This window comes from Papaver somniferum, unplaced genomic scaffold, assembly GCF_003573695.1.
Source record: "Papaver somniferum cultivar HN1 unplaced genomic scaffold, ASM357369v1 unplaced-scaffold_150, whole genome shotgun sequence".
Taxonomy (NCBI): domain Eukaryota; kingdom Viridiplantae; phylum Streptophyta; class Magnoliopsida; order Ranunculales; family Papaveraceae; genus Papaver; species Papaver somniferum.
The window spans coordinates 4,124,419-4,152,350 of NW_020624377.1; the positions used below are offsets into that span (position 1 = coordinate 4,124,419).

Genomic DNA, 27,932 nt, shown 5'->3' on the forward strand with positions numbered 1-27,932 from the left:
CCTGCTTCCCTCCCTCCTTCACTTTGTGACCGAATCAAGTCTGGAACGGCCATTTCTTGGTTTAGGCCGGACTTGTACAGATTGATCTCTCGAATCTAAAGTACTACCTTGCAGTACATTTTTTAGGGTTTAAATTCGTTTCTCACCCACACACCCGAAATTATCGAAATCATTAGAAACCATTTTTACCCACAAACAATTGGAGACCACAGTGGGAGATTGATCTTTCAGTTACAATATCAATTTTCGACCATCGATTTCATGCTTCGACCCAGACATCAAGACGGTAGAAGCCGGCGATCCGTTCAGGGATCGACGACTCAGTTACCAGACGACCCGATTATCAGTCTTGACGCAGCAAGGAGCACGTAATCTCCACAGATATCCATAGATTTGTTACAGCATGAACATAAACCATTCTCAATAAACAATGGGATATCAAGGCGGTAACAAAGGACAGCTCTGAATTGTCTAGGCCCGAGGCATTGGTTAAGCCCACTAATAGGTACGGCTAATAAATAATCTTGTGCATGCTTAACTTGGTTACACTGCCACAAAATGGAATCTCTTACAGACATAGAAAATTGGTCTGGGATTTGCTTCTTAACTGCATCAAAATAATGCATGGAAGAGGGCCAGTATCATCGACGCAATAAGAAGAAGGTAATCCACATACTTGGATAAAGTTCTGAAGATCCAACTGATAAGAAGAGCATTTGTTTGTTTAGAATAAGTTACCAGGGATCACCTTTTGCACCAAAGTAGCCTGGCTCTGAGAAGCTAGATAACAATAAGTACGGGTGTCTTCCATGGTATAAATACCCAAGCCACCGTCTTTGATGGGCAAGGTAGACAATCTCTGCTGTAAAGGACCAAGACCAGGACCGTCACCAGTGATAAAGAGTCTTAGGTACTTGAGCAAATGATTATCGAAAAGCTCAGTGGCTTGATGAAGGGCTGTCGGGTTGGTAGTACGCATTGCAAAATGTAACCGGGATACACAGGCACAATTGGGAAGTAATAGCATCTCACTATGAGGATCCTTGAGTTTCTTAATGGAAGACATTAGTTGAACAGTCTTGTTCACCCTGCTCAACATCATATCACTAATAAAGCACAAGTCCATACTCACAGGACCACCCAAAAGTTTAACACCATTAGAAGGTCTACCAATATCAGGAGGAAAAATACCATCAACAGTACTTCTGGGATCAATCGAAGTCTTAAAGACTTCTGTTTTCTTTATATTGAGATGTAATCCTCTTCCTGGTCCTTCAGTTTCAATCAAGCGTAAGGCCTTGGCAACCTCAAGTGTATCACCAATAATTGTACCATCATCAAGGTACCAAGCATGTAGATCGAGCTTGCAGCTGGAAGCAATAGTATTCACTAGAGGGTGAAGTGTCAAGGCAAATAGCAAGGCACCGAGAGTGTCACCTTGTTGGACTCCAAGAGAAGAAGATAAAATATATTGGTCATAATAGAGTTTAGCAGGTCGCAAGTAGCAAAATTCTACCCAACGAGAAATACATGGACAATAAAGACGAACCTCTTGAATGAACTGAGATCTTCTCACCATGTTGAACGCGTTCGAAAAGTCAATGAGTAACATTTACATCTTGTCTGAGTGACCTTTCAACTCCAATAAGCCATTTACAGCATGTAAAATACTCTCCCCCCAACAGGCAAACCAACACCGAATTGGTAATCACCTAAATAGGAAGTCATATCCTTGCCGACAGAGAAAGCCGCTACTTTGGAGACCAATCTACGCTATACCGTGCCAACTTCTATAGGCCTAAGACCACCTCCAAGCTTAAGTAACGGTGTTAAGGGTGCACTAGCATTGAACTCGCCTAAAACTTTGGGGCATTTACCAGCCAACCAAAGGTTGACAACACCTGTAATAGAAGAGATTAAATCTTCTGCAACAGCAGCTGCATCCCCACTCATAACATCAACCAAATGCTGAGACCGAAGTCCATCTCGACCACATGATGTACCCTTAGGGAAGCTCTTAATTGCTCCCAAAATTGCTCAGCTATCCACTGTAATTGGGTCCGCTATAATATCATCACAAGGTACATCCGGAGGAGGTGCTGATGGGTGTTTATCTAGCAATTCAGAGTAGGTTTGTTCATTACATGGAGCAACCCCACTTGAAGAAAGCACCCGAAATGCAGCAGCATATTGACCACAACCCATTTTCTTTCGGCAAGCTGACACGTTAGCCAACCCCTGCTTCTTCTCATCATGTTTCTTAGACCCATTACGAATAAAGAGTTGCAGCATCTTGTCAACCAGTACAAAGCAACCATTCGGCTCTTTTTGCCTGATTTCGCCTCCGCTGAACTCCTTGGCTTGTAAAGAGCTAACGTGCAAATGGGAAGCAAAATTAGCTTCATCCAAGTAGTCTCATTAGTTGGATTAATGATGACCTTGTCGAGGAAGGCTTTCAAAGATCTCGAAAATGATAAACAACACTGATCGGGAATGCATGTTACAGCCGTAAACTACCTCTGGAAAACAATATTGAGCAGGTCTATAGAGAGAGTACCAGGCGACTCTACAACAACAGCACCACCATCCCCTTCCAAGACATCACAAAATGCAACACTCGAAGTTCCCAAACAGACATCACTTACCCTCAAAGACGGTGGGTACAACACTCGAAATCCCCTTCTTTTAGAATTTTTTTTTTATTTTGTGTAATGAATACTATTGACACTGTGACATTTATAAAAGTTTTTTTGACTATTTTTTTTTTTAAATTAACTTCTTGTATTTGATTACCTTTAAATAAAAAAAACATGAATTTTCAGATAGTTACAAAATGAAGTTCGGAGAATTATCGGCCGCACTTCTCATTTCCTTCTCCCTCTGAAAGTGTTGATGAACAGTTCTGCTGATAATTAGACACAAAAATGATAGCCGAACTTCACTTTACGAAAAACAACACTAAGTTCGACTGTCCTATTTTTTTCTTCGAATCAGCCGAACCTAAGTTCGGTAATTACAGATTGAAGTTCGACTACTAACATGTCATCCGAACCTAGGTATGTTTCTAGAGACCTAGGTTCGGCTGACTAGTTATCAGCCGAACTCCTTATACCCGGAAGTTCGGATGATATCTTATCAGCCGAACCTAGTGTGTTGCTGTAAATATATAAAAAAAAAAATACAAAAAAAAGTTTTTCAATTAAATTATAAAAAAATAAAAAGGGCAGTTTTGTCATTAAGAAAAATATCTGGATAAGGGTTTTAAGGATTACTATCTAATGACCCTATTTTGTCATTACTTGATATGCCCTGAAATTTTTTAGTATGCCCTAAAACATGGTTCTAGTTTAAAGTGTTTTTCTAGAACCATCATTTGGGGCATACCCAAAGATTTTGGGTCTCTTGAAGACAAAAACATAAGTGGGAATAGTGTTTCTAGGGTGCCCCTTATCTAGCCATTTTCCTAATGGCAAAAATGCCCTTGTTATTTATATTTTTTTAATTATTTTTAAATTTAAATAAAAACTATTTTCTTAAAAAAAAATATTTTTGTAATTTAATTTTTAACTTTAAAAAAAAAAGATTGTTAATTTTTTATTTATTTGCGAATCTAAGTTCGGCGGACAAGTGATATGCCGAACCTAAACATACGTAGGTTCGGCTGATAATATGTCAGCTGAACTTGTGTTTTGTGAAAACATACCTAGGTTCGGAAGATTCGATAAAGAAAATAGGACATCCGAACTTAATAATATTCTTCATAAAGTGAAGTTCGGCTAACATCTTCGTGTTTAATTATCAGCCGAACTGTTCTCGACACTTTCAGGATGAAAAAAATTAGAAGTTCGGCTGATAATGTTGATTTTATTGTTAGCTGAAATATGCTCTGTAATTGTCGTAAAAAGATTTTCCATGCAATAAGAAAAAAAAATCAAATTTAAAAAAAAGAATAAACTAAAAAAGTTTATATTAAAAATTAATTAATTAATCAAGGGAATTTAAGTAACTTAACCAATCATTAGACACCCCTTATCATCCCACACTAGTTAGGGTAATATATGTATGCCCCAAAATTTCTATGTATGTCCCAAATGATGGTTCTTTTTTATGGGAAAAAAGTAAAATAAAAATCTTTACCGGGCTTTTAGTCTCATGAGACTCCATCAGAACCCATGATTAATTTAAGAATGATTTTATAGGGACCATGGTTTTTTTGAGGGGACCATGGTTTTATTAGGCCACCTTCCCTATAGTGATAAGGGGTGTCCTAAAACATTGAAATGACTAACCTACCCTTAACTTAATTTAATTTAAAACCAACCTAATAACCACCTATATATATAACCACCACCTCCTCCCACCACCACCGCCGATTACCACCACCACCAGCTCCGATTATCATCACCACCAACCACCGATTACCACCACCACCACCACCGCCCACCACCGCTGATTACCACCACCACCTCCGATTATCACCACCACCAACCACCAATTACCACCAGCACCTCCTCCCACCACCACCACCACCGCCTGTTTAAGAAATGTAACAACATCAATGCAATCACAATTAAGTTCAGTTACATAATAATTTTATCGAGTATAAAATACGCCAGCCGCAACCTGATTCTGCCATGGGACCACTCCGGAGGTATTTTCCAACAAACCATTCGCTTTAATTTGATTTTGATTGCTTCAATCGAATAGAAATCATCAAAATAGGATTTTAATAGGAGTTACAGAGCCATGTTCGGTTAGGTCGATTTTCCAAAAACCCTAGTTTACTAACCGAACTTCTTGAAAATGAAGAACACGAAGAACAGTTCGGTTCTATTGGATTTAAAACTAAGTCACCTAACTCTCTGTTCGGTTGTTTCGCAAAAAAATTTAAAATTACAAAGTAACCGAACTCCACCCTTAGAACCGAAAAAAAAACAAATCCAGTCTAACTGAACTATGTTGTTGTGGCCACTATGTTGAGTTCCAAAATAACCGAACTTAGCCAATAGAGTTCGGTTTGTTCGCAAAAAAATTTAAAACTACAAAGTAACCGAACTTAGCCAATAGACGCTGGAACTTCACATTTTTTTGTTTGTTAAGTTCGGTAACTTCACAATTTTATCGCAGAAACCGAACTCAAAGTTCGGTTGGTTAGCTGTTAGGTTCAAGTTTGCGAAAGAACCGAACTTTGTAAACTTATATACTCTTATTTTACGTAAAGTTCGGTTAGATCAAAAGTGCATGCAGTTTGCGAACCAATCGAACTTTGTACACCAAAGTTCGGTTAGTTGAGAACCAACCGAACATAACGCTGTAACTCCTAGAAATTCTACTATTAGAGAGTTCGGTAACCTGCGTGTTTGGAACAAGTAACCGAAATACACTTTCAGATGAGTTCGGTTACTTGTTCATCTCACGTGGCAACCGAACTACAGCTTCAGGTGAGTTCGGTTACTTGTTCTTCATATAAAGTAACCGAACTGCTCAAAATCCAGTTCAAATCCGAATCATTTTGAAGATTAACAAATATTCTAGGAGAGGATGGAGATGAAGAATCAGATGAGTTTTCATCATTTGAATATTCAAACTTAGTGAATTGGAAAAAAAATCTATTTTCCATGTTTTTCTCCTTCATCTTCTCTAACTCTATTCTCTCAATAATTCTACTCAACTAATAATAAACCCATCTTTTAATTTAATCTCACTAATTGTTTTAACTAAATCATTCGCTAATCATAATCTAAAATTAATTAAGAGGATAAATTAGGTATTAAATAAATAACTAGATATGGGGTGATCTAAAATTACTTTTAATGTCTTTTTATCCAAAATAAAATCATGGTCCCAAAAAAGACCATGATCCCAAAAAATCGTTCTAAATTAAAGTCGATTAACCGAGAGTCCGAATTGATCAAAACGAAAACAAAAAAGACCGAGAGTCTGAGACCATGACCAACATCCAACGGTTTAAATCTAGTTAACCAGAACTAATTAGAGTATCGAAAAGCACTGGATCATGATTCAATATTTCTCCAGAGTCTTCGGCAATTCCTCCACTTTCTTCCCTCTTTCCCTCTAGAAAAACCTAGAGGGACTGAGAAAGTGAGTCCACACAGAATCATCAGCAGCAGAAGAATCCAGGTTCCTTAGAACGATGGCAATGGCTCCATGTGGTAGTGCGATTGTACCTCAATGTGGGATTCGTCCTCGATTAACGTTCAGATCTTCTTCAGCTTCTATAAACAAGATGATGCTGCGATCATCCGATTACAGGTTAGTATATTTTGCAGTTTTTGATACTGTAAGCAATAGCTGAAGATGGTGTTGTATTGCTGAGCTATTGAGTTGTGATTAATCAAACGGCTACATCTCAAAAAAGAATGTGATTAAGACTTTTTTTTTTTTGAAATAATCTGACTAGATTACTGTTGTTCGTTGTTGATTCATTGGTTAATCAATTCATTGGTTACTTGTTCGGTATGTTCTGATACATAATCTAGTCGATTGTTTGAATTGGCGGTAAAATAAAGTGTAATTATCTTGTGTTAAGTTTATGATTATAGAGCTTCAGCATCCATTATTGAAATGGAAATGTCTAAAGGCAGGCCTATAAAATGCTATTGGAGAGTGAATGTAATTCCGTTCTCTATCTGTCTATGTAGTCGTAGGTGATCCCATCTTAGCATGCCAGCTTCCCTGGCAATTGGTTCCTTATATAGCAGTAAGGAAATAGTACCCAGAGGTAACGGAATTCCAATTGGAAGTTTGATTTGCTAGAGATGGTCAAAAGAAGCCAAGATAAACTAGTTTTTGGGTCCCATTATCCCTTTTGAGCAGTTTCGAGCTTGTTAGTACACACAAGTTATTTACATGTGTTGTGAATTGTATCTCTATGTTGAAGATTAGCTGCGCCCATAATTTTCAACTTGTCTGCAGAATTTCAACTCAGATGCGGTGCTTGGCTTCAACAAGTTCAACCTCGTTTTCTCAAAATTCAGTACACGCAATATTTGGAGCGGGTTCATCTAGAACTCAGCATCCCCGCCGGGGAACAGGATTTGTTGTCAGAGCTGATAGTGTGAGTATGAATAATGAATTTACTTTCTTCTGTTCCTTTGGGTACGTAACGGTATGTTCTTTGATGTCATCACATACTCCAGAGTATAACTGTACTTTTTCCTGATTGCTAAGGAAAAATATTGGCGTTGCGTAAGTAGTGCTAGTTGAATTGATATTTAAGTAGAAGTTTAGGTTGGTAGGACAGTGGGAAATCTCTTAAGCAACGTGATTGTATCATGTAAAAAGTTGTTCTGGTTTTGTTCCTCAGAGGAGCCATTCACTATGTCGTTCTGTGACAAAAGTGGCTGACTTTATTATTTGGTTATTTACAGGATTACTATTCTGTTCTTGGAATATCAAAAAATGCTAGCAAGGAAGACATAAAGAGTGGTAAGCTATCTAAATACATTTGTGCTTGGAGATGCTGAAACATCTCCATTACTAACACCAGGGGTTTTAAAAACGTAACTTGACCAAAATATTAATTATGACTCTTTTCGCAACAGCTTTCATGCTATACCTGGTTAACTATACTGTGCATGTTACGCCTATTCTCTTTCAGATATCTATTATTAAATGTTTGCAGTTGCTCTCTAGCTTCTCTTCACTTGGCCCAGTGTTTCCTGTTTACGTTGCCTAAGAGCAAACTGCAATACTTGCTGAATTCACCAAGTTCAATTAGGTTGTTGCCATCCAGATCTTAGGATATTAGAGGACCTATTACCTGAAATATACCGTCTTGAGCTCTTCACAGTAGACTGCTAGATGGGAATTAGGATATAACCCTGGAGAGCTTTCACACAAGGCTAACATAATCTTTAAAAGTTAGGTTTTATGCTTTAGCATTTTATTTATGGTGGACATGCAATGGAACATATCTACTGATTTTCATTAAAACCTCGCTTCGTCGATCTATAGGCTGGAAATCTTCGTTAATTTGAGTTAGCTGTCTAGCAAGTATCACAATTGGGAGATATAAAAGTTGACTGCAGTCACTGGTCCAGAGAGTGTGGTTTAGATCCCAAGGTCATGGCTGCATTGATCATTAATCCATAACGTACCTATCATTTTGTTCCTTAGAAGTTCCCTTCAATGCTCACATATCATTTGATGTTTAAACTTCGGTATAAACGAAAACTTGAATACTGTGTAGTTTGTCCCTGAGAACATTGCCACTGAGTAAAAGCCTATTGTCCTTGCCATTAAACCTCCTTCAGAGAGTTGTATTTATAACAGTTATTTCTTTGTTGTCAATAGTACTATATCTATATTAATAATTACTAATAAAAAGATCCATATTGATAATTTGCGCTATGTCTGACAGCTTATCGTAAACTTGCTAGGAAGTATCATCCAGATGTCAATAAGTAAGTACGATTTGTACTATATCTTTTCTTATGATTTCTGCTTACTCCATTTATTTGATTAATAATCTGCTTTACACTGTTGTTCTTCCGCTAGACTTTGTTTGGTTATAGTATCTTGAGTTTGTTTTTCCCATCGACCGCCTCAATAGTATTTTCCTACTTGTGGAATATTGGAAGCTGTAGGATGGTACTTTGAAACTGATGATTTTAGGCATATAATCTTTACTTCTCATTTCGTTCTTTTCATTCCCCATTTCTCTGCCAGCCTGACGCATGTGGATAACTCATATGTCAATACTGTAGCTTTGAATTTTCCTCTGCTACTGCTAAGTGAAATACTAAATGTAACATCTTCTCGATTTTCTAGCTCTTTATAGTTAAAAAAGCTACATTCTTGAGTGTGCCATAGTGAATTTCGTTTTATTTTATTTGCAGAGAACCTGGGGCTGAGAAAAAATTCAAGGAGATAAGCAATGCGTATGAGGTAACTGTTTTCAAGATTATTTTGCTTGATGAGTAGTTGTGGTTGAACCAGTCATGGCCTATGACTACTTAGTTTAATAACACATAATTTCCTATAGGTCTTATCGGACGATGAAAAACGATCATTTTATGACGTGGAACCACAGGTGAGTTATTTCTCGGAATCACGGCAATGATCAAGAGATTTATCATCAGTTTTATCTCTTGAAGGCTTGATGTTCAATTTTGAACTTAGGATAGATTTCAGTGTTTGAATATTGTTAGCACTGTATCTCTCTTAGGAAATTTTTTCTGTTTCACCAGGATTTCCGCGACCCATTTGATCTTATTAATACATTATTCAACATAAATGGTCCTACTCGTCCCAGAACTGGACCAGTTGATGGCAGTGACGAAGATTACATTCTGTTGTTAAATTTCAAGGAAGCAGTTTTTGGCATAGAAAAAGAAATTGAAATAACCCGTTTGGAGACATGTAATACCTGTAATGGTTCAGGTGCCAAACCTGGGACTCAGCCAACTAAATGCAATACATGCGGGGGCAAGGGGCAGGTTATATCGTCGGCTAGGTCTCCACTAGGTGTTGTCCAGCAAGTAACAACATGTTCCACTTGTAGAGGTTCAGGAGAATCTTCAGACCCTTGCACTACGTGTAGTGGAGATGGGAGAGTTAGGAAGTCAAAGCGTTTGAGTCTTAAAGTACCTGCGGGTGTGGATTCAGGAAGCCGCTTAAGGGTCCGATCAGAAGGTAATGCTGGGTGGAGAGGTGGGGCTCCTGGAAATCTTTATGTTAACGTTAAAGTTATCCCAGACCCAGTACTCAAACGGGAGGGTACCAACATCCTCTGTACTTGTAAGGTGTCATATCTTGATGCTATTTTAGGAACAACAGTTAAGGTTCCAACAGTGGATGGCTCGGTTGACTTGAAGATCCCTGCCGGAACTCAACCAGGCACGACACTAGTGATGGCCAAGAAAGGTGTTCCTTTTCTAAGCAAAAACAACCTGAGGGGTGATCAGTTAGTCCGTGTACTAGTTGAAATACCAAAGACATTGAGCAGCGAAGAAAAGAAGCTCCTCGAAGAGCTTGCTGAACTTAACAAAGCCAAAACCCCAAATGCTAAAAGGTAGTTATGCGGCTATATAAATTTCTTATTCTTTCTTCTGTTAGCTAGATATACGTGTTTATTTCGAACTCTTGTAGGTTTTTAGCTTTTATAGTATTAGGCATTGTTTTGGGAATTTTCAGCCCATAACTATATTCATGGGAATAAAAATAAGTGGATTAGTGTTGGGCATTTCACTTGATAGAATTGCAAGTTTCTTGATTTTTTTCTTTATACCTGCCTGACTTGTGAATTTTCAGTTAGTATCAAGTTGTCTGGTGAATAACATATCTTCTGGTACATGATTGAGGCGGACTCTCTAACAATTAAACAGTTAAATTTTTATCTATTCTAAAAGATTGAATAGTACTGCCCAGCATACATTCTTATTCATTTTGTTGGCAATTGCATTAACTGTAACAAGCTCTGGATGTTTAAATGACTGGTCCCAAAATTCTGAGCCTTATTCAAGTCAGAAATCAATCAAGCATTCATTACTCTCACTTATATGGGATTGACATCTCTTACAGTGAAGGTTGATTCTTGAGAACTTGAGACTGTGTACCAGACGAGATGTATACAATTACCATTCCCATGGTTTCAGAAACCAACTGGCTAGTTTTTCTTTCCAAGTAGAGATAGTATGGGCCATGAGGCATTAAACTACTAGTCTACACTTCCCAAAAGCAGAAATTTTGAATTAGCAGGAGAATATAATGAGATGATTAACAAAGGTTGTTTTCCTTCAACCAACACATTCTCAAGTAACTGTCTTAATCTAGTTGATAAATATTTTTTACTCAACTCAATAAATGACTCGCTCTCTGGTTACCTACCTTGACACCAGGTAAAAAGTAATCACTTTTTCTTGTGATCTAATTTCACTTGGCCGTGGTCAACTAGTAGTTATGGTAAATTTCAGGGTTGACAAATGATGGAATTGCAACTTTAAACCTGGCTTGTTTGCTTATAATGGGTTTGCTGCTTGTGTTATTCTTCCAGCAGCGGCGAGATCCGAAGATCCGAACCTTTCACCGGTTGGGCTCCGGTAAGAGCGTAATATTTTTCAGGGACAGTGTCGACCTGTTTTTACCAGCACACTTGGATGAATAATTTCCTTCTCCAATAACATCATAACTCATAACTCCCAACCAACCCATTTTGTAGTTTTACCAAGTTTAGTTCACCACAACACTAGAATGTGGCCAAAACTTAGCTATAAAATGCCCTAAAATTCAAGTACAAGAAACATGCAAAAAACTTTGTATTCTATCTTTCATAGTAATCTATCTCTATAGCTAGATGTTAGAGTAGTCTTCTATATTATTGTTGCGTGCATGATGGAATCCTCATCATCCTCAGCTTCAAGTAATTCAATACCCTTAGAAGCTATTACTAAATCACAGAGTGATGCAGAACCCAACTTCTTAACACCGTTAGAAACTAGTGTAAACTCTGATCCTCTTGAACCTCTACCACTACTGAATTGTTTGCTTCGTAAACCGCTATCCACAACGGAACAAGAATCAGAACAGAAGCTTGGTTTTCAGTCGATATACAACCAAAATGATGAGCATGATGATGTTACACTTCGTATTGGTCTTCCAAATTGCTCCTCAAGCGATGTAATCTCAACCAAGTTGAAAGGAAAACGAGAGAAAGAAATAGTTGCGACGGATACACAATATTGGATACCCACTGCTGCTCAAATACTTATTGGTTTCACTCATTTCTCTTGTCATATTTGTAAGAAATCTTTCAACAGATACAACAATTTACAGGTAACTACTCGTTACGTACGATGTTATACTATTATCCACCGCGTCTAGCTCATCGAGCTTTTAAATCCAAATTGTTCAAGTGGTTCTCTGATTCTTTCGAGTTTTTTGTATTTATTTTACAAACTTGATATTATTTTTCTTGTTGTTGTGAAGATGCACATGTGGGGGCATGGATCTCAGTACCGAAAGGGACCGGATTCTTTAAAAGGAGGACAGCCAAGAGCAATGTTAAACTTACCTTGTTATTGTTGTACGGAAGGATGTAAGAACAATATAAATCATCCAAGAGCTAAACCACTGAAAGATTTCAGAACACTTCAAACTCATTACAAAAGGAAACATGGAGTCAAGCCGTTCATGTGTAGGAAATGTGGCAAGTTTTTGGCTGTCAAAGGAGATTGGAGAACCCATGAAAAGAATTGTGGGAAACTTTGGTTGTGTATTTGTGGTTCTGATTTTAAGCATAAAAGATCACTCAAAGATCATGTTAGAGCTTTTGGTACAATGGCTCATGGTCCTGCCTTTTCTACTTCAAGCCAGGGGAAGGAAGAAGTGCATTTAGAGGTTTGATAATGTTATTTTGGTGCGCAACGACCAGAGAGGCGTCATCCATCCGGTGACTTGGTAACATTCCGGTGCCGGATTATGTTGGATGTGGAAAACTTAAATAACTTTCAAGCTCTTGATTTCTATGATATTTATGCCAAATACTACTGAAATTATTTTGTTAAGTCTTGTTTCTTCTACTATATAAGCATAAGCACCACAAAACGCCAAAGGTCATAATATGTTGCTGCTCGGATATATTGTAGTAGCTAGTAAGGATCCAGATGTGGGTGCATTTTGGTTTCCGGTCCGGATTCACATATGTATGCTTTCCTAAATTCTTCTCGTAATATTGACGTCTTAATATTTAGAACCTCCGTTCTCAGAAAAACAATTTAAGGTGGAGTGAAATAAATCGGAGCTATGTGAAAATGTCCTCTCTCACAACCTAAGTGTTTAGGATACGCTACTTTGGTACATATTTGCATGTGTTAACTCTTATACCTTCCAATTTAGAACTCGAATTCCAATTTTATACACTCCTAAGGGGTGTTTGGTTAGTTGGAAGAGAATCTTATTCTCGGGAATTGTAGGATCAGAATCTCGCAACAATGATGTCTTAGCGAAATTATCAACAACACAATGCAACACAACAGCCTCGCAGAACAATTTCAGAAATGATATAATAAACGACGTCAGCTAAAATCATGAGAAAGATGTGATGGTCCTGCGAAAATTAGAGAGTTTGCGAGATTAAGATTTGTAAGGTTGCGGGAATATCGCAAGTCATTTCCGAAAATAAAGAACAGGTTAGCTGTCATCCAATATGTATTTTCCCTATAAATAGTTGTTTAGTTGTAAAAAAGAGAGAGAGATCTTTTTTGAGTAAGAAACAAGTAAATAGGAGAGAGAAAGTCTAGAGTAGAGGTCATTCTTGATTCCTTTATCTTTTCTTGTAAGAACATTCAAAGATTGATCAATAAAATTAAGAGTGTAAATCTAAAAATGAGTTGAGTAATAATGAAATCATATGAGGGGTGTAGTGTAGGATTTCCTGCAACTACATAATGGCGCTAGAAACAAGTAAGATAATGGGAAAATCTACTAGAATGAGAAGTAATAGAGAAAATCAAATTCAACCACCAATTCAACAAACACTAGTACAAGGAAGGAATACAGATTATGATAGGGTGAGTATACACACTTGGCAATCAAATTCGGCAGAAGAAGTAGAAGAAGAGCAACAAAACAGAAACCATAGACAGGTAGAGAAAAATCAAGAAGCAGATGAAGGAATAATTCATGGAGATGAGGAAATTGGAGCGTTAGAAACATTGAGACGAAGAATACATGAAGAACGTGCAAATCTAACAAGGAAAAATCACGAATTAAGGATGGAGAATATAAGACTACAGAATAGAAGATCGAGAAGTATTACAAAATCATATTCAAGATCGACTAGAAGAGAAATGAGGCGAAACTCACCCACAATCAATGCTGGAAACAATATTAAAGAAGAAATATCAAATCCTAATGAAGAATATCGCGAAAATAGAGAAAGAGCTGATGATCGTTACGTTCCACAAAATGAAACTTTTGATGATGGGCAAAATGGTAGAAATCAAGAGAATGGACAACGTCAGGGACAAAATGACCAAGATGGCGAAGGAAATCGAGAGGAAGGAAGAAGAATTTTACATGAAAGAGAAACTCAAAGAAATCAACAAACGATTGAAGAAGAAATTGAAAGACATTATGCTGAACAAGCACGTTTAATCTGCGAACGTGAAAGATTGAGAGCGAAAATGAAAGAACATGAGCTTCAGGAGACAATTCGCCAGAACAATCACGACGATCAAGAAAGAAGACGTATACAAAACCGGAATAACGGTAATCTCAATGAAGAGTATGATAGATTACAGAGGATGGTTGAAAGACAGCGAATGGAATTGATAAGAAATGAACAAAATCATGAAGGGGAAAATGAGAGACATAATCATTTGCGAATTCAAGATAGAGATGAAGAAGAAACTCGCTGAAGAAGACGAGATGAGAATAATGAAGAAGAAATGCAAAATTTCGCGAGAGAAGAAAGACATGAACGCAGAAGAGGAGAAGCGAAATTAAAAAGACCAATGGACCAAAATTCAGGTGTAAATAAACAAATCTTGAAAGAGTTAGAAGAAATGAGAGGAATGTTAAATAATAGAGGAGAAGTAGGCAGAAGACGATTGGATGAAGCAATAGAAGAAGCTGCGAAAACTCCATTTACAAGGGAAGTACAATTAGGAGGAATACCACAGAAATGCAATTTTCCCACATTAACCAGCATTTTTGATGGAACAACTTGTGCAATTCAACACATTAAAGCCTATGTGAGGTGCATGTTGCAATGGGAAAATCATGATGCTGTATTGTGCAAATATTTCGCATCCAGCTTAACATGAGAGGCGTTAAAATGGTTTGAAGGTCTTCCAAAGAATACAATAACATCCTTCAATCATTTGCAGACTACATTCCTAGGGGCATATATAAGTAATAATTCTTCGGGACCTGGTATAGAAGATGTGTTTGGATTAAAACAGAGGATTGGCGAAAGTTTGAAACACCTGACTAAAAGATGGAGAACTATGTGTAGCGAAATGGCTGGCCGTGTAGATGAAAGATATCTTATGTTATCATTTATCAATGCTATGTTTGCAACAAACCTATTGTATGTCCAAATTTTCAGAGTCAAGAATACGATCACAATGACTGAATTGCGAGAACTTCAAGAAGAATATATTTCTCTAGAGGAAAGGCAAAATGAAATGGAATCATATTCAGTTGCGAACACCAACTCACAAACAGCGAATGCAAGCTTATTACCCAAGCTAATAAATACAGTAGCGAATACTTCGCAAGTACAACAAGAGAAGGTGACGGGTAACAGTCAACAGAAACTAGTGGCTATGGGAAGCCGAGATCAAGAGGAATATGAAAGAGAAAGAAATTTCTACAATCGTGGTGGAAATAACAAGATTCAAAGACTCGATCAACCACAATAAACTTATGGAGGTCACAGACAAAACTATAATAGAGGACAAGGATGTCACAAGGTAGTATGGGAAGAAATCAAGATTCCACCTCTATATGCAAGTGTGGAGAAAATATGGGAAGCTATAATTTTGATGGAGAATATACCAACATCATGGATCATGGGAATGGAACCACCTCCAAACCACATAAGCCATGAGTTTTGTTCTTATCATCATTTTCATGGACATACAACAAATGATTGCAGAAATGTAAAAAGAATTATTTTGAGAATGATAGATCAAGGAAAACTAAACCACATTTTGGTAGGGCACCCACAATCTCAACCACTGCCACCACCACCAGAGCATCACAAAGTGAACGCGATGAAAAAGAAGGAAACATTCTTCATAGAAGTTGGTGCAAATGCAAAAAATCTATTATGTCACTCTATCGTACATTCATATAAGACTATTGAAGATTTTCATGACAATGTTTTGAGTAGAGTGTTCGCAAGAGATAACGATGGATGAGAAATTATGAATATTGCGAAAATCTCGCCACTAGAGGAATGGAAGAAACAAATCATTTTTTTTACCGCAGAAGAAATTCCCGAAGGAGAAGAGGTGCATGACAATCCATTGGTAGTAAAATTAGAAATTAATCCAAAACCGAAAGAAGATGAGGATGATGAAGCTGAAGATTCATGGGCAATTAATAGAATTCTAATCGATACTGGTAGCTCTGTGAACATCTTATTTTATCATACTTATAAAACCATGGGTGGAAGAGATGATGATCTTATACCATCAACATATAAGATATATGGTTAATTTTAATGGTACTGCTAACAAGCTTAAAGGGAAGGTTACTATGCGAATTCCATTGAAGGGAATATCTTCCGAAATCTTATTCTGTGTCGTTGATGTAGAATCACCCTACAATGCGTTAATTGGTCGACCTTGGCTACATGGGATTCTAGGTGTAGCTTTAACTTTCCACCAGTGCATCAAATTCCCTCACCCCAGTGGTATAGGAATCATAAAGGGAGATTGGGTTGAAGGAAAGAGGTGTTACGAAACTGAGATAGAATCTTGCGAAGGAAGAGTAAACAAGAAGGAAAACTGGCGACACAAAATCAAAGATACACAGAGAAGTGACAGGTTGATGGTGGATGCAATCGAAACAAAAGAAGAAGAGGTGTTGTGAAACTAATGCTAGCTCAGAATAAAAATGATGAACATACCACTACCAAAGAAGCAGTAGTAGAAAGTAATAAAGAAGCAGAGGATGGCAAAGGTAATAAAAACAGGAAATATATGAATGATTAAGTTGTTGCGACACTCTTGCAATAAGTAAAATTCTCAAGAATACATTTTATTGAATGACAAAATTGAGATTGTGAAATCCAAATATAATATGATGATGTGCGAGACTCTCGTAGAGATAATGAATTTTACAGAAGACAATCAGAGAAAAATGACAAAAGAGAAAGGGGAAAACCTTTATGGCGTACACCCTAGTTCGCGAATACAATTTCGCAAGAGGCAAATGTAAGACCTAAAGTACGTCATATAAGGGGGTACCTGTTGCATGGCTCAGGGAAAGGCTACACCGCCACCGGAACCTGAGTCATGGAGATTTGGGGTCAATAAAGCCCATCCGGGAGAGGCACCTTGGATTCTCAGCTTAAGCATATGACTTAGGTTGGGCGACTAAGGTAATAAGGACTCTCCCAAGGAGTGCAGATCTGATCAAGGCGCCGAGGTACACGGTTGAGTCAAGAGTGCCAGGGACGTTTGAAGCGTACTTTGCCATTCTTGACAAGTCTTGGCTTATACTGCACTCGGCCTGAAGAAAACCCCACTTAGGGTGCAGTCTCGTAACCATAAGCCCTATAGGTAAAAGGGATAAGAGGCTGCGAAAACAACTGGTTGTTGTTAAGACTGGATGGGAGGAGCTAACCTTGTATGGTAGAAGTACGCCTCCTTGAAGGGGCAACCAGGGGGGAGATAAGGGCGGCACCCTCCATTAGGGAGCTGATAAGTGTCTTAAGACGCAAATGTCATGAGGCTTTTTATTCGCAAGGGTATTAAGGCTTGTCATATTTGTGCAACAATCCTGAAGAGGCAATAATAAAAGAAAAAGATAAGACGAGATCAATGGGTTTTCGCATGAAAGTGCGAAGACGTCCTGCGATTTCGTCGCAACGGCAATGTCATGGGGCTTTATTTTCGCAAGAATATTTAGGCCTGTCATATTGTCGCAACATTCCTGAAGAGGCCACAATACAAAAGAAAAAGTTAAGGCAAGATCAATGGGTTTTTGCATGAAAGTGCAAGGACGTCCTGCGATTTTGTCGCAATGACAAGAGGTGGCATAATAAGACCTTTAATTAGGAAGGCAAAATAAGACCACACAGGAATGAGATTTTGAAAAGAATCAAAATTCACTTCGCATAAGATGCGAAATTATACATAATTAACTGCGAAATTGAGGCATAAAATAAGAAAAATTTATAAAATCTCTCATTTGGATACAAATAACAGAGGCAAGTATGGGAATGAATGAAATTAGAAAATGTTATTTGTCTCCATATGATAGATTTACTAAAGATTCAAAAATTAATGATTATATTGATTAACTGTATTGCAAGGAAGAATTGTTTTAATGAATGCAGGTCAAAATGAAAGAAACACAAATATACAGAAAGAAGGAATAAATGTACAAGTATTACAGAGAATCAAAAAAGAAACAAAGACTACTTCTAGTTGATCCTTCATTATCTTCATCAGACTTGTTCCCTTCTTCGTCTGCGTCAGAATCTTCATCACCATCAGAACCTTCATCACCATCAGATTCTTCATCATCAGCTTCGCTATCAGAATAATCAGACTGGGAGTATTCTGTGGGATTCTTCCAAGAGACAAGGATAATCAGAATGTGGGATATTATGATCGTCACAAACCATTTGGATAGTTTGATTGCGAAAATGCATAGCATCATTCTTAAAATTCGCAACAGTGATCTTGATTTGATTCTTTAATCTAGAATACTTGTCGTTGCGAGAAGAAAGATTCTTTGCGAGTTCCTCCTTTTCAGCTTCGAGTTCCTCAATCTTTTCACGATATCTACTTTCAGAATCTGCGAGCAAAAGACAATCAATTATTAACTTGATGAAAATTCATAAGAAGCAAAAGATTAGTAAAGAAGAGCAGTTAGTAACCTTCTCTGTCAGAAATCATATCTCTAATCAAGGCTGTATGCTCAACTTGGAGACTAACATTTACACCTAAATCTTTTCTGGCATCATCTAAGATTTTCGCAGCCCAAACAAATTCATCCTCATTACTTATAAGAAGACGAGAACGAATTTGATTTTCCCTTTCGCAGAGTTCGATGTTCTTGCGGCTAGCTTCATCTCGTTCAAGTTGAACTTCAAGAAGAGTCTCTTGGAATTTCGCCAAAGCCTTAGCACCTTGATCAGAGATGCGATCCTTATCATCTATGAGACCGCTAATTTTGGTTCTTAACTCATTGGTTTTCTCTTTAGAATCAAGAAGAGACGCTTAAATCGGTTGGCTAAGCCTAAACTAGATCTATGGTCAATTTCTAAGAGGCGAAATTTAGATCTAAGCTCATTTAGAGAAAGAGATGAAATTCTATCATTTGAGAAACTATTTAAGGAATTATTAAGACGCTCAAGAAGGGTATCATTATCCAAGGCATTAGGAAATGAACGAAGAAGGGTAGCTTCATCAGAAAGACCATAAATGTCTGCAAAAAGGATCATTTAAATAAGATAAAACAACAGGATGAATGAATGAAGGGAAAAGAGAAAAGTAACATACCGTAAAGCTGATTATTAGCTTGCTGAAGACTAGAGATTTTGTTCTTATACGAAGAAGAATCAATTTCTAGTTGTCTATTTTTCTCGCGAAGACCTTAACTTCAGCTTCCAATTCTTCATTTTTGTGCGAAAAATTGAAGATTCTTTTTTCAAGATTTTCGCGTCTCCTCTCTAGATGAGGCAACACGAAAGAAGCTTTTCCAGCCTGCGAGAAAATATAAAAAATATTAATATAGAAAAAATTTTGAGTTATGACAATGAAGAATAAAAGGAAAAATATACCAGACTATTGAGGGAATGCAAGAAGTCGGGAGTCACTGATCTAGAAACTCCACGAAGAGAACTATCACCATCCACAAAGGGACATCGCAAATTGTAGCGAGAGCCTTGCAGGTGTTAGCGAATTGGCTATCTCCCATTCCTTGCAGAGAATCAGAAAAGAGGCCAGAGAGCTTAGCCATAGAAGATTCAGGTGGAAATTCACTTGCGGCAAGATCATCATTGTCCTCATCATCCTTGTCACTTTCGGAATTTTCATGAGGAGGAATATTTGAAGGAGAAGAAGAACGACTTTCCTTTTCTTTGAAGGAGGAGCAGTTGATTTTTCTCTGCGAAGAGCACCTTTACCTTTATCACCAGTCTTCGCAACATCAGCAGGCTCTTCTATTTCAGCAATAATCTTCACACACAGATAGAAATAAGAAATGGAAGCAACAGTATACTGTTTAAAATCATAAGAGAAAATTTATTACCTCATCTGTGTATGAGCGAAGAGCTAACAGAGTACTAGCTTTCCCAATCATTTTATAACTATCTTTCAGTTTTTGGATCTGCAGAATGTCGCAAGAGTTAGCGAACAAAATAATAAAGACAAATACAGAAATATAAAGTGAGATAAACGGGAAGAAACATACCTCTTTCTCCTTCTCGGGCCAAGAGAAAACCCATGGTTGATAAGCAGCGAGATTCGCAGGAAGAACATTTGACCCAGCAATGTAAGGTCATTTTAGCATTAAAGGAAAAACACACCATTTATCATCTTTGGATTGGCGAGGATTTGTGTTTTTACCAGAATTCCAGCCAATATCTTGGATGAGAATTTTAGATTCATCAATGTTATCTTTCCTTTTTAAGCGAATACCCCAAGGAGTATTCTCTTTCTTCATGGAGATAAGTTCATAGTTCTCAAAGAAACTCGCTACTTTGTATTTCTCAGCAATTATCTCTAGGTCTACGAATTTAGGATCCCTAAGTTCTTTGGAGTACATAGATCCCTTACCAGCATCACGGTTAGCGAACTCTAGCATCAGACGGATGCAGTCCCCACTCAGTTGGAAGATAGCTCGCGAAAATCCCGAGTGAGCGAGAATTTCATAGAATAAAGGAAGATCTGGGTCATAAAGAGGAATAGGGAGACCTGCGAGAATCTGACCTAGCGAAATTATGATTGATTGATCATCACAGTACTGATCAGAGAAAAGTTTGACATAAAGAATTGACTTGGCATTTTCACCAGGAATGGTAGAGAGTATGAAACCTTTATCAGCAAGATCTTTTTGGACATGTTTTAAATTCTTCTCATGTCTATGACCACTTGGAGCCATATTTGAATATAGAGTATGGGAATGAATAGAAAGTAAGAAGATTTAAGGGGGGGAAATTACAGTAGCAGAACTTGCAGAAGAATAACAGAGTTGCAGAGATGAGAGAATAAAAAGAGAAGAGAAAGTAAAAAGAAAGTGGAAAGAAGAGTAAGAAGATTATATAAAGGAGATTTTTTTTACTCGAAGAAATAAACATCATTAAGACGAAAAGACGTGAGCGGTTGAAAAGCAGCGGTTACAGAAGACGTGTCAAGAAACAGATGGAAGAAAGAATACGTGTGATAAATGCAGAATATGAAGAGATGAACAGTTGCGGCATTTCTAACATCATTCTCTACTTCATATAAAAGATATGAGAAGAGGCAAGATGCAGAATCAGAATCTCGCAACAATGATGTCTTAGCGAAATTATCAACAACACAACACAACACAACACAACAGCGTCGCAGAACAATTTCAGAAATGATATAAAAAACGACGTCAGCTAAAATCATGAGAAAGATGTGATGGTCTTGCGAAAATTAGAGAGTTTGCGAGATTAAGATTTGTAAGGTTGCGAGAATATCGCAAGTCATTTCCGAAAATAAAGGACAGATTAGCTGTCATCCACTATGTATTTCCCTATAAACAGTTGTTCAGTTGTAAAGAAAAGAGAGAGATCTTTTTTGAGTAAGAAACAAGTAAATAGGAGAAAGAAAGTCTAGAGTAGAGGTCATTTTTGATTCCTTTATCTTTTCTTGTAAGAACATTCAAAGATTGATCAATAAAATTAAGAGTGTCATCTAAAAATGAGTTGAGTAATAATGAAATCATATGAGGGGTGTAGTGTAGGGTTTCCTGCAACTACATGAATAATATTTCTCCAAAAATTTTAACGAATTGAAGTACCATCAGCTAAAGGTGTGAGTATCGTTTTCGCATTTGATATGTTAGTAAGTCCTACCCATACTTAAATGTAGGAAATACCATTTAGTCCTAAAAATAATATATTAGGATGAGTCTAGTCCAGTTGACTCAGTCATGTATTTGTTTAGTCCTTTTGGAAAAATATATTATAGTTTGGTCCTAGAAATAATGGTTTGGTCCTAGGATGACATCATGGATGATCTAATTATCATCTTTTTGTGGCAGAAATACCCTTATATTATTGTTTGGTCCTAGAAAATAATGGTTTGGACCTAGGATGACCACATATATACAAAAATTTAGTAGAAAATATCTCATTCTCAGTTTTACTTTCTCTCTCCTCTTTATTTCAGATCTAGTTTCTCTTCTCTCCATTTTTTTTTCTTTTTCTTTTTGCTGTTGTTTTTTTGTTGTTGCTGACAATGAATCTTGATTGAAAGATTTGATCTGCTAATGTGAAGATGTCGAAGATGATGAAGACTTCGAGATCTGTTGCTGTTGAAGACAGTGATTGATTTACACACTTTTTTATAAAATTTGTTGCTGAAGAAGATGATGAACGATGGAGTTTTTTAGGGTTATCCTTCTTTACTGGTATTGATGTTGCGGTGATGATGTTGAAGTCGATGAAGATGATGAAGGCGATGAACTTTTTTGCGTTTCTTTTGTTTCTTTTTTGTTTTGTTGCTGTTGTTAAAGATGATGAAAACGATAAATATGATGAAGACGATGAATACGATGTTGCTGCTGCTGTTGAAGACGTCGAAGAAGATGATGATGACGATGCTGTTCATTTTTACAAATGAACTTTGTTTTTATCAGGAGTTCATTTCTGGAATGAACTCTGTTTAATATAGTTTTTTATCAGGAGTTCATTTCTGGAATGAACTCTGGTTTATATGTTTTTACCAGGAGTTCATTCCAGAAATGAACTCTGGTTTATATAGGTTTTTACACTACACCAAATTCTGGGATCCGTAACAGACCTGAACCGTTACGAAATTGGGTTGAACGGCTTCTTCCTGTTGTAAAACGGGGCGTTACATTTTTTCGTAACGGCTCTTTGGCCGTTAGGAATTTGGATTGTAACGTCCCTCGTAACAGGTGAACCGTTACGAATTTGCCACGTGGTAACAGCTAAGGGCCGTCACGAAATTTATTTGTAAAAGAACTGTAACGCTGGCGAGCCGTTACTACATGTTATATTGTAACAGTTTAAGCCGTTACTACGTGGCAGATTGTAACCGTTTAAGCCTATACGAACTTTTTTGTAACTTAAAAAAATTATTGCCAGTCAACCTTGACCTGGTCAAAATTGGTCAAGGTTGACCCGCAGTAATTTTTTTGCAGGAAATAAGACGGAATTCTAAATTCAATACCCTTCATATACCTTTCAATACATTCATAACAACAACAATTTCTTCAATCTAAGCAAAATAACATTCATTCAATTCATCTCAGGTTCATACAACAAAAAAACTGAAATTTCTCCAAGTACTAAACTTTTTTTGTTTTTGTTAAGTATCAAATTTCTCAAGGAATACATGGAAGGTTCCAAATTTCTAACGGAACAAATACAAACTTGAATACATGGAACTTACAAATCTTGGAGCTCCTTTGTTCTCCACTCTTTCTGATGAAATAAAGCATCATTCAAATAACAACAGCTAGTTCATTATATCCTTTGCAGGCTTGCTTTGTTGAAAGCTTGAGCATCAGAAAAGTCGCTGTAGGCAATCCTGCAAAATACAACAGGCAACATTATTATGACAAGTAAATAGCACTCGTACACTCTAACTGCTGTAGGTAGCCTCAAGTAAGTCAGAGATAGACAATTGCAACAGTGTAGATTTCACCTTTCATCCTCTTCGTCTTGAAGCATAGGGAGAATCCCTCTCCTGGAAGCATATTTCTCTTTTTTAGGAGCCCTGCATATCAACATTAACATGTATGTGTCAGCACCACTTCTCAGACAATGCCAAGGTTGTCCAAAACAGAAAGCTTCAGTTCTAGTAGAGTTAAGACATGAATGATTAATTGTTCAAGTCCTTAAGAAGCAGCGAACATGAAACTCCCTGGCCAAGCATTTGAGATTGAATAATAGATGTCCAGCTAAACTGGAACTAACATGGTTATTTGGATAGATGTTTCCCCTGGCTAAGCAAGATGTTCATATTGCTTTGTTAATTTGCAGGTCAAGAGTTTTAAGAGCTTCACTCCTAGTCATTCATCTATATTCTGGCAGTATAGAATATGAAATTAGGAAAGGCAAAGATACTTAACTAGTTAACTGCAACCAGGTAAGATGAAGTTTCACAAGTTAGCACTATATTTGGTCCTGCAACAAACCAAAGTCCATAAGCTCTCTCAGCAGAACTGAGTATAATTGTAAGAAACAGGTTCGGTGAGTGATTAAGAATATCCTAATCCAACATAATCTCACTCTAACTAGATTAAGCAGTTGATATACTTACACATATCACTTTCTTAGCAGAAACATCATCTCTGCAGCTTATTTCAGAAGCAACCCATTCAATTTAAGCATCCGTACACTCTACACATCAACCAATCTCAACTGTAATATCATCATATACACTCTAGAAGGAGCAGGTGATGTTGAGCTGCTGCTGGTGATGCACTTCCCTACAATGTTCATCTCTATGCAATCCCAGCTGCAACTCATTTTGCTATTCCCAACAACTTATGGCCCCTGTAATCACTGCCAAAAGAAAAACATTATCAACATTAGAACAAGTAAGGTTCGAGACCAAACCAAATAAGGAAAAACATTATAACAGAAATCTTGCAGTATCAACACCACAAACCAGATAAACAATTACCTCTTCAAGGTCCAAGCAAATTTGAGAAGTATCTCCATCTCTGAAGCTCTATGCAAACAAAATCACATGCTTCTAGTCTACATAGAGTAGGAACTAAGCTATTTCACCAACCAATCTCTAACATAACACATGAGAAACCAAGGATAAACATGAGCTTAGGGAGAAATTGCAAATCAGAAAATTATTTCCATAAGCATGAGCCAAAGAAATCCTCAACCAACAAAAATAAAACTCACCAACCAATCCCTTGATGCTTCATAGATAAGTAACCTCCCCAATTAAGCCATTGCATTCTCTATTTCCTTACTCTACTGCTCGATTTCTCCTCGAGTTTCTAACTCTCTCATCAACCTTTTATCCTCATACATAGTCCCCTGCGCCTTTGTGTTATTCTGAATTAAAATGAAAATGACCATAGATATCAGAATCAGGTGATACCTAATTACCAAGGGTAACTGAGAGAACACGAATGCATCGGAATAATGTAAACATGGATTAATGGTTATAAACATAGTTACCCTCATTATAAACTTGAAGACCATCTGTTTGTTGAGTGGTTAGGATCAGCAGCAAATAAGATCATCATAGAATCCGAAGAAAAAACGCTCATGGAAAGTCTGAACTCGTAGTAAAGCAAACTGATGAGGTATCATTAGATGAATCAAGTAGGTAACAATAAGTGACCTGAAACTGCACAGAGAAACCATAAATAACAAAGCTTTGGATAGAAAGCATGTTGTATAGAAAGCATAGATCAAATACATTACTAGTAGTCTAGTGAGCGCCAACATTAAATCTTAAAGGGGTAGTGGGAAAAAAAAATTATGTTCGTTTCAATACACCGAATTTGAAGAGTCTAAAAATATGTCAGTAGAATTGATGATTATTTTTTAGTTTGATAAAAGTAAATACAGATTATACAAAGAAATCATAATGCTGTGAGAGATCTGTTGGATATAATTTCAGAAAACGCAGATATTCCGACAAGCAAGTTTAGTTACATATGTACCTCGTCACCCTTGATGCCGTCTGCAATTGCAACTTGCATTAACCTCTTTGCCATCTATCATTCATTTGAAATAATGTCTCAGTCAGCATATTCACATTGATCTAAATTTTATAGTGGTAACGTAAAATAGATTCTATCATGCCAGCTATCAAAATGCTCATTCGTTCATCAAGGATTGCAGAGAGAAAAGTTCCGCAATTGTGTCGCAATTTTTAGGAAAATTAATTAACAGATGATTTAGGCAAGATTTATCCAGGGTGGTTAAGACCTGTAGTTTTGTTGGTTTCCTGTAGTTGAGAAGTAAACAGTAGTTGAGAATACTTTTCAGTTCCTGACTATGACGGTCAGTGCAAATACAGATGATCGGGATTTTGGAAATTTGATGCTGGCAATAAGGTCAGCCACCCCACCCCTATCTCCGGAGGACATGCCATCAATTTCATCCATAATCAACACAGTCTTTTGATGTTTTGACCTGCAAGATCAATTTTAAAGATTAAATCTTCTTTTTTTTCCCCAAGTAAGCACACAAGGGGAATTGGTATTTACAGAAAAAGACCAACCGTTCCATCTTAACACTCAAAGATTCATTGCTGACAAGTTCTTTTATAGAGTTTGCCATGCTTCCATCAATTTTTCGAGTCATCTTTTCCCCGGCTGTTACTAGCATTGACCTGAAATACAGAAACAGGGTACAAAATTGCTAAGTCAAAAGTGGGAGCATTAGAAATGAACTCCATATGCGAGCGCTGGACAAGATAATGTTTTCGTCCTGAAAATGGAGGATAACTCATGAATTCAGAACCTTTATGCCTGGAAGCCAAGCATCTGGATAACCAGTTTTGCTGATGTACTCTTTCCAATGCCAGGTGATCCACTTATCAAAACAACTTTTTTAGCTCCATTGTCATTTTGTTCCATCTTTGCTTTCTCAACAGTCTCGGTGAGATGTTGAAGAACTTGTTTATCCTTCAAAATATGAATGCCTCCATCTCTCTTAAAGCTGAAAGCAAGCCAATCATCAATTCTTTGTTCATTGGAAATTCATATACTCAGCAACTGCAGCCAGAATAACGAATTTACACAACAAATGTTACTTTCTTCTGATAAGTCTTTTCTATCTCTTTGTACCTCTTCTTCTTCGAGACCCTGTTGCTCCAATATTCTGCATCATATAAAACAACATATATCTGGATTTAGAAACTGAGAATTAAGTTGCACAATTACTAAGAGGAACATCTAGAAAACTGACTAAAGTTTCTTTTCCTTCTAGTCATCATCTTCATACAAAATCAAACAACCTAAATTAGAACAAATATTAATAATTTTAAATGACTTCAAAGAAATAATGAAACATTACTCTTAACAGTTTCAAAAAACAAACCTCTCCACCACTCTCATCTTTTCATCATCTTAATCATTCACTTCTGAATTTAATTTGTCGAATTCGTCTTCATTCTCAGCCTCTGCTTCAGAATCTACTTAAGCCCCTACAAAAGCACCTCCCCCTGAAACTGTTACAGCTCCTATAATCATAATAAAACCAAATTTTCAATTGACAACTAAAAACCCAGAAAAATAAAACAGAGGCAAGCTAAAATTAAAATAACCTCACCTAATTATGCTCGTTTAAACTAACAAAATCCTTAATTCTCAAAACCCTGTAATCAATTTTACAAAAACCCTAAATTTCAATGTTGCGATTAAACCAAAATAGAAAAACATAGATGTGAAATGAAGTGAAAAATGATGTTTGGGTTTGAAGAACTTACCCATTTTGACGATCCATGATCTTTATTGAAGCCTTTTTCTTTCGATTTGTATGGTGTAAAAAACCCAATTGGGTTTGGGTCAATGAGTTATCTTCATCTTCCTTCAATGAAACGTCACCGACAACAACATCATGATGTCCTTCTGCAAGAACTTATCCCCATGGTATAAGTGGAGGAAATCGATGGGTACGTATCGCGACTCCACCTTTAAGTAATTCTTCAAACCCTAACAGAAAATTAGAAAAAAAAATCGAATTAGATTTATATAAAGAAGATTAACAAAAAGAAACTAAGATGAAACAGATCGATTGAAATGAATCCCCAATAAAAATGATGAAATGAAGCCCTAAAAAACAGATCGACTGCAAAAAAAAAAATGAAACCCTAAAAATCGTAAAACTCATACAGATCGATGATTGAAGGCTATTGAAAAGATTCATACTTACACATATAGATGATTGAATTCTAATGAAAAGATTTCTGTGATGGTTTCTTGGCTAATACGATTTCAGTGATAAAACCCTAGTTTCATCGCCTGAGAGGAGAGGAGAGGAACAAAAGCAGGAGCAGGAGCAGAAGAGAACGGAAAAAAAA

At 37.0% G+C, this 27,932-nt stretch overlaps 2 protein-coding genes and 1 long non-coding RNA gene across 6 annotated transcripts; 2 read left to right on the forward strand and 1 right to left on the reverse strand.

The window, feature by feature from the left end:
• The first annotated feature begins 6,071 nt into the window (after positions 1-6,071).
• Positions 6,072-10,249, forward strand: LOC113336137 (chaperone protein dnaJ A6, chloroplastic-like). The gene is made up of 7 exons (XM_026582129.1): positions 6,072-6,273; positions 6,937-7,078; positions 7,392-7,449; positions 8,384-8,426; positions 8,862-8,910; positions 9,008-9,055; positions 9,213-10,249. The coding sequence occupies exons 1-7, from the start codon at positions 6,155-6,157 to the stop codon at positions 10,038-10,040; spliced, it is 1,287 nt and encodes a 428-aa protein (XP_026437914.1). The 5' UTR covers positions 6,072-6,154; the 3' UTR covers positions 10,041-10,249.
• A 1,041-nt stretch (positions 10,250-11,290) lies between these two features.
• LOC113336138 (protein TRANSPARENT TESTA 1-like) lies at positions 11,291-12,736 on the forward strand. Its single transcript, XM_026582130.1, has 2 exons — positions 11,291-11,796; positions 11,950-12,736. Exons 1-2 carry the CDS (start codon positions 11,353-11,355, stop codon positions 12,364-12,366), a joined length of 861 nt encoding a protein of 286 aa, XP_026437915.1. The 5' UTR covers positions 11,291-11,352; the 3' UTR covers positions 12,367-12,736.
• A 10,401-nt stretch (positions 12,737-23,137) lies between these two features.
• Positions 23,138-27,900, reverse strand: LOC113335974. 4 transcript variants are annotated; one of them, XR_003353563.1, is made up of 16 exons: positions 27,785-27,900; positions 27,339-27,564; positions 27,182-27,227; positions 26,951-27,092; positions 26,698-26,731; positions 26,372-26,569; positions 26,130-26,240; positions 25,835-26,041; positions 25,567-25,620; positions 25,076-25,247; positions 24,794-24,949; positions 24,558-24,674; positions 24,192-24,436; positions 24,001-24,055; positions 23,574-23,645; positions 23,138-23,456 (listed from the first exon to the last, which is right to left on the reverse strand). It is a non-coding gene; the product is annotated as an uncharacterized LOC113335974 (long non-coding RNA). The 4 variants fall into 4 exon arrangements; XR_003353565.1 differs by having other exon boundaries at positions 26,951-27,056; positions 27,339-27,892; XR_003353562.1 differs by having other exon boundaries at positions 27,339-27,892.
• Between the last annotated feature and the right edge of the window lie 32 nt (positions 27,901-27,932).

Coding starts and splice junctions, on each gene's coding strand:
- LOC113336138 (XM_026582130.1), top strand. CDS start 11,353: ATGATGGAATCCTCATCATCCTCAGCTTCAAGTAATTCAATACCCTTA. Junction 11,797..11,949: donor ACAGATACAACAATTTACAG/GTAACTACTCGT, acceptor GTTGTTGTGAAG/ATGCACATGTGGGGGCATGG.
- LOC113336137 (XM_026582129.1), top strand. CDS start 6,155: ATGGCAATGGCTCCATGTGGTAGTGCGATTGTACCTCAATGTGGGATT. Junction 6,274..6,936: donor CTGCGATCATCCGATTACAG/GTTAGTATATTT, acceptor ACTTGTCTGCAG/AATTTCAACTCAGATGCGGT. Junction 9,056..9,212: donor TTTATGACGTGGAACCACAG/GTGAGTTATTTC, acceptor CTGTTTCACCAG/GATTTCCGCGACCCATTTGA.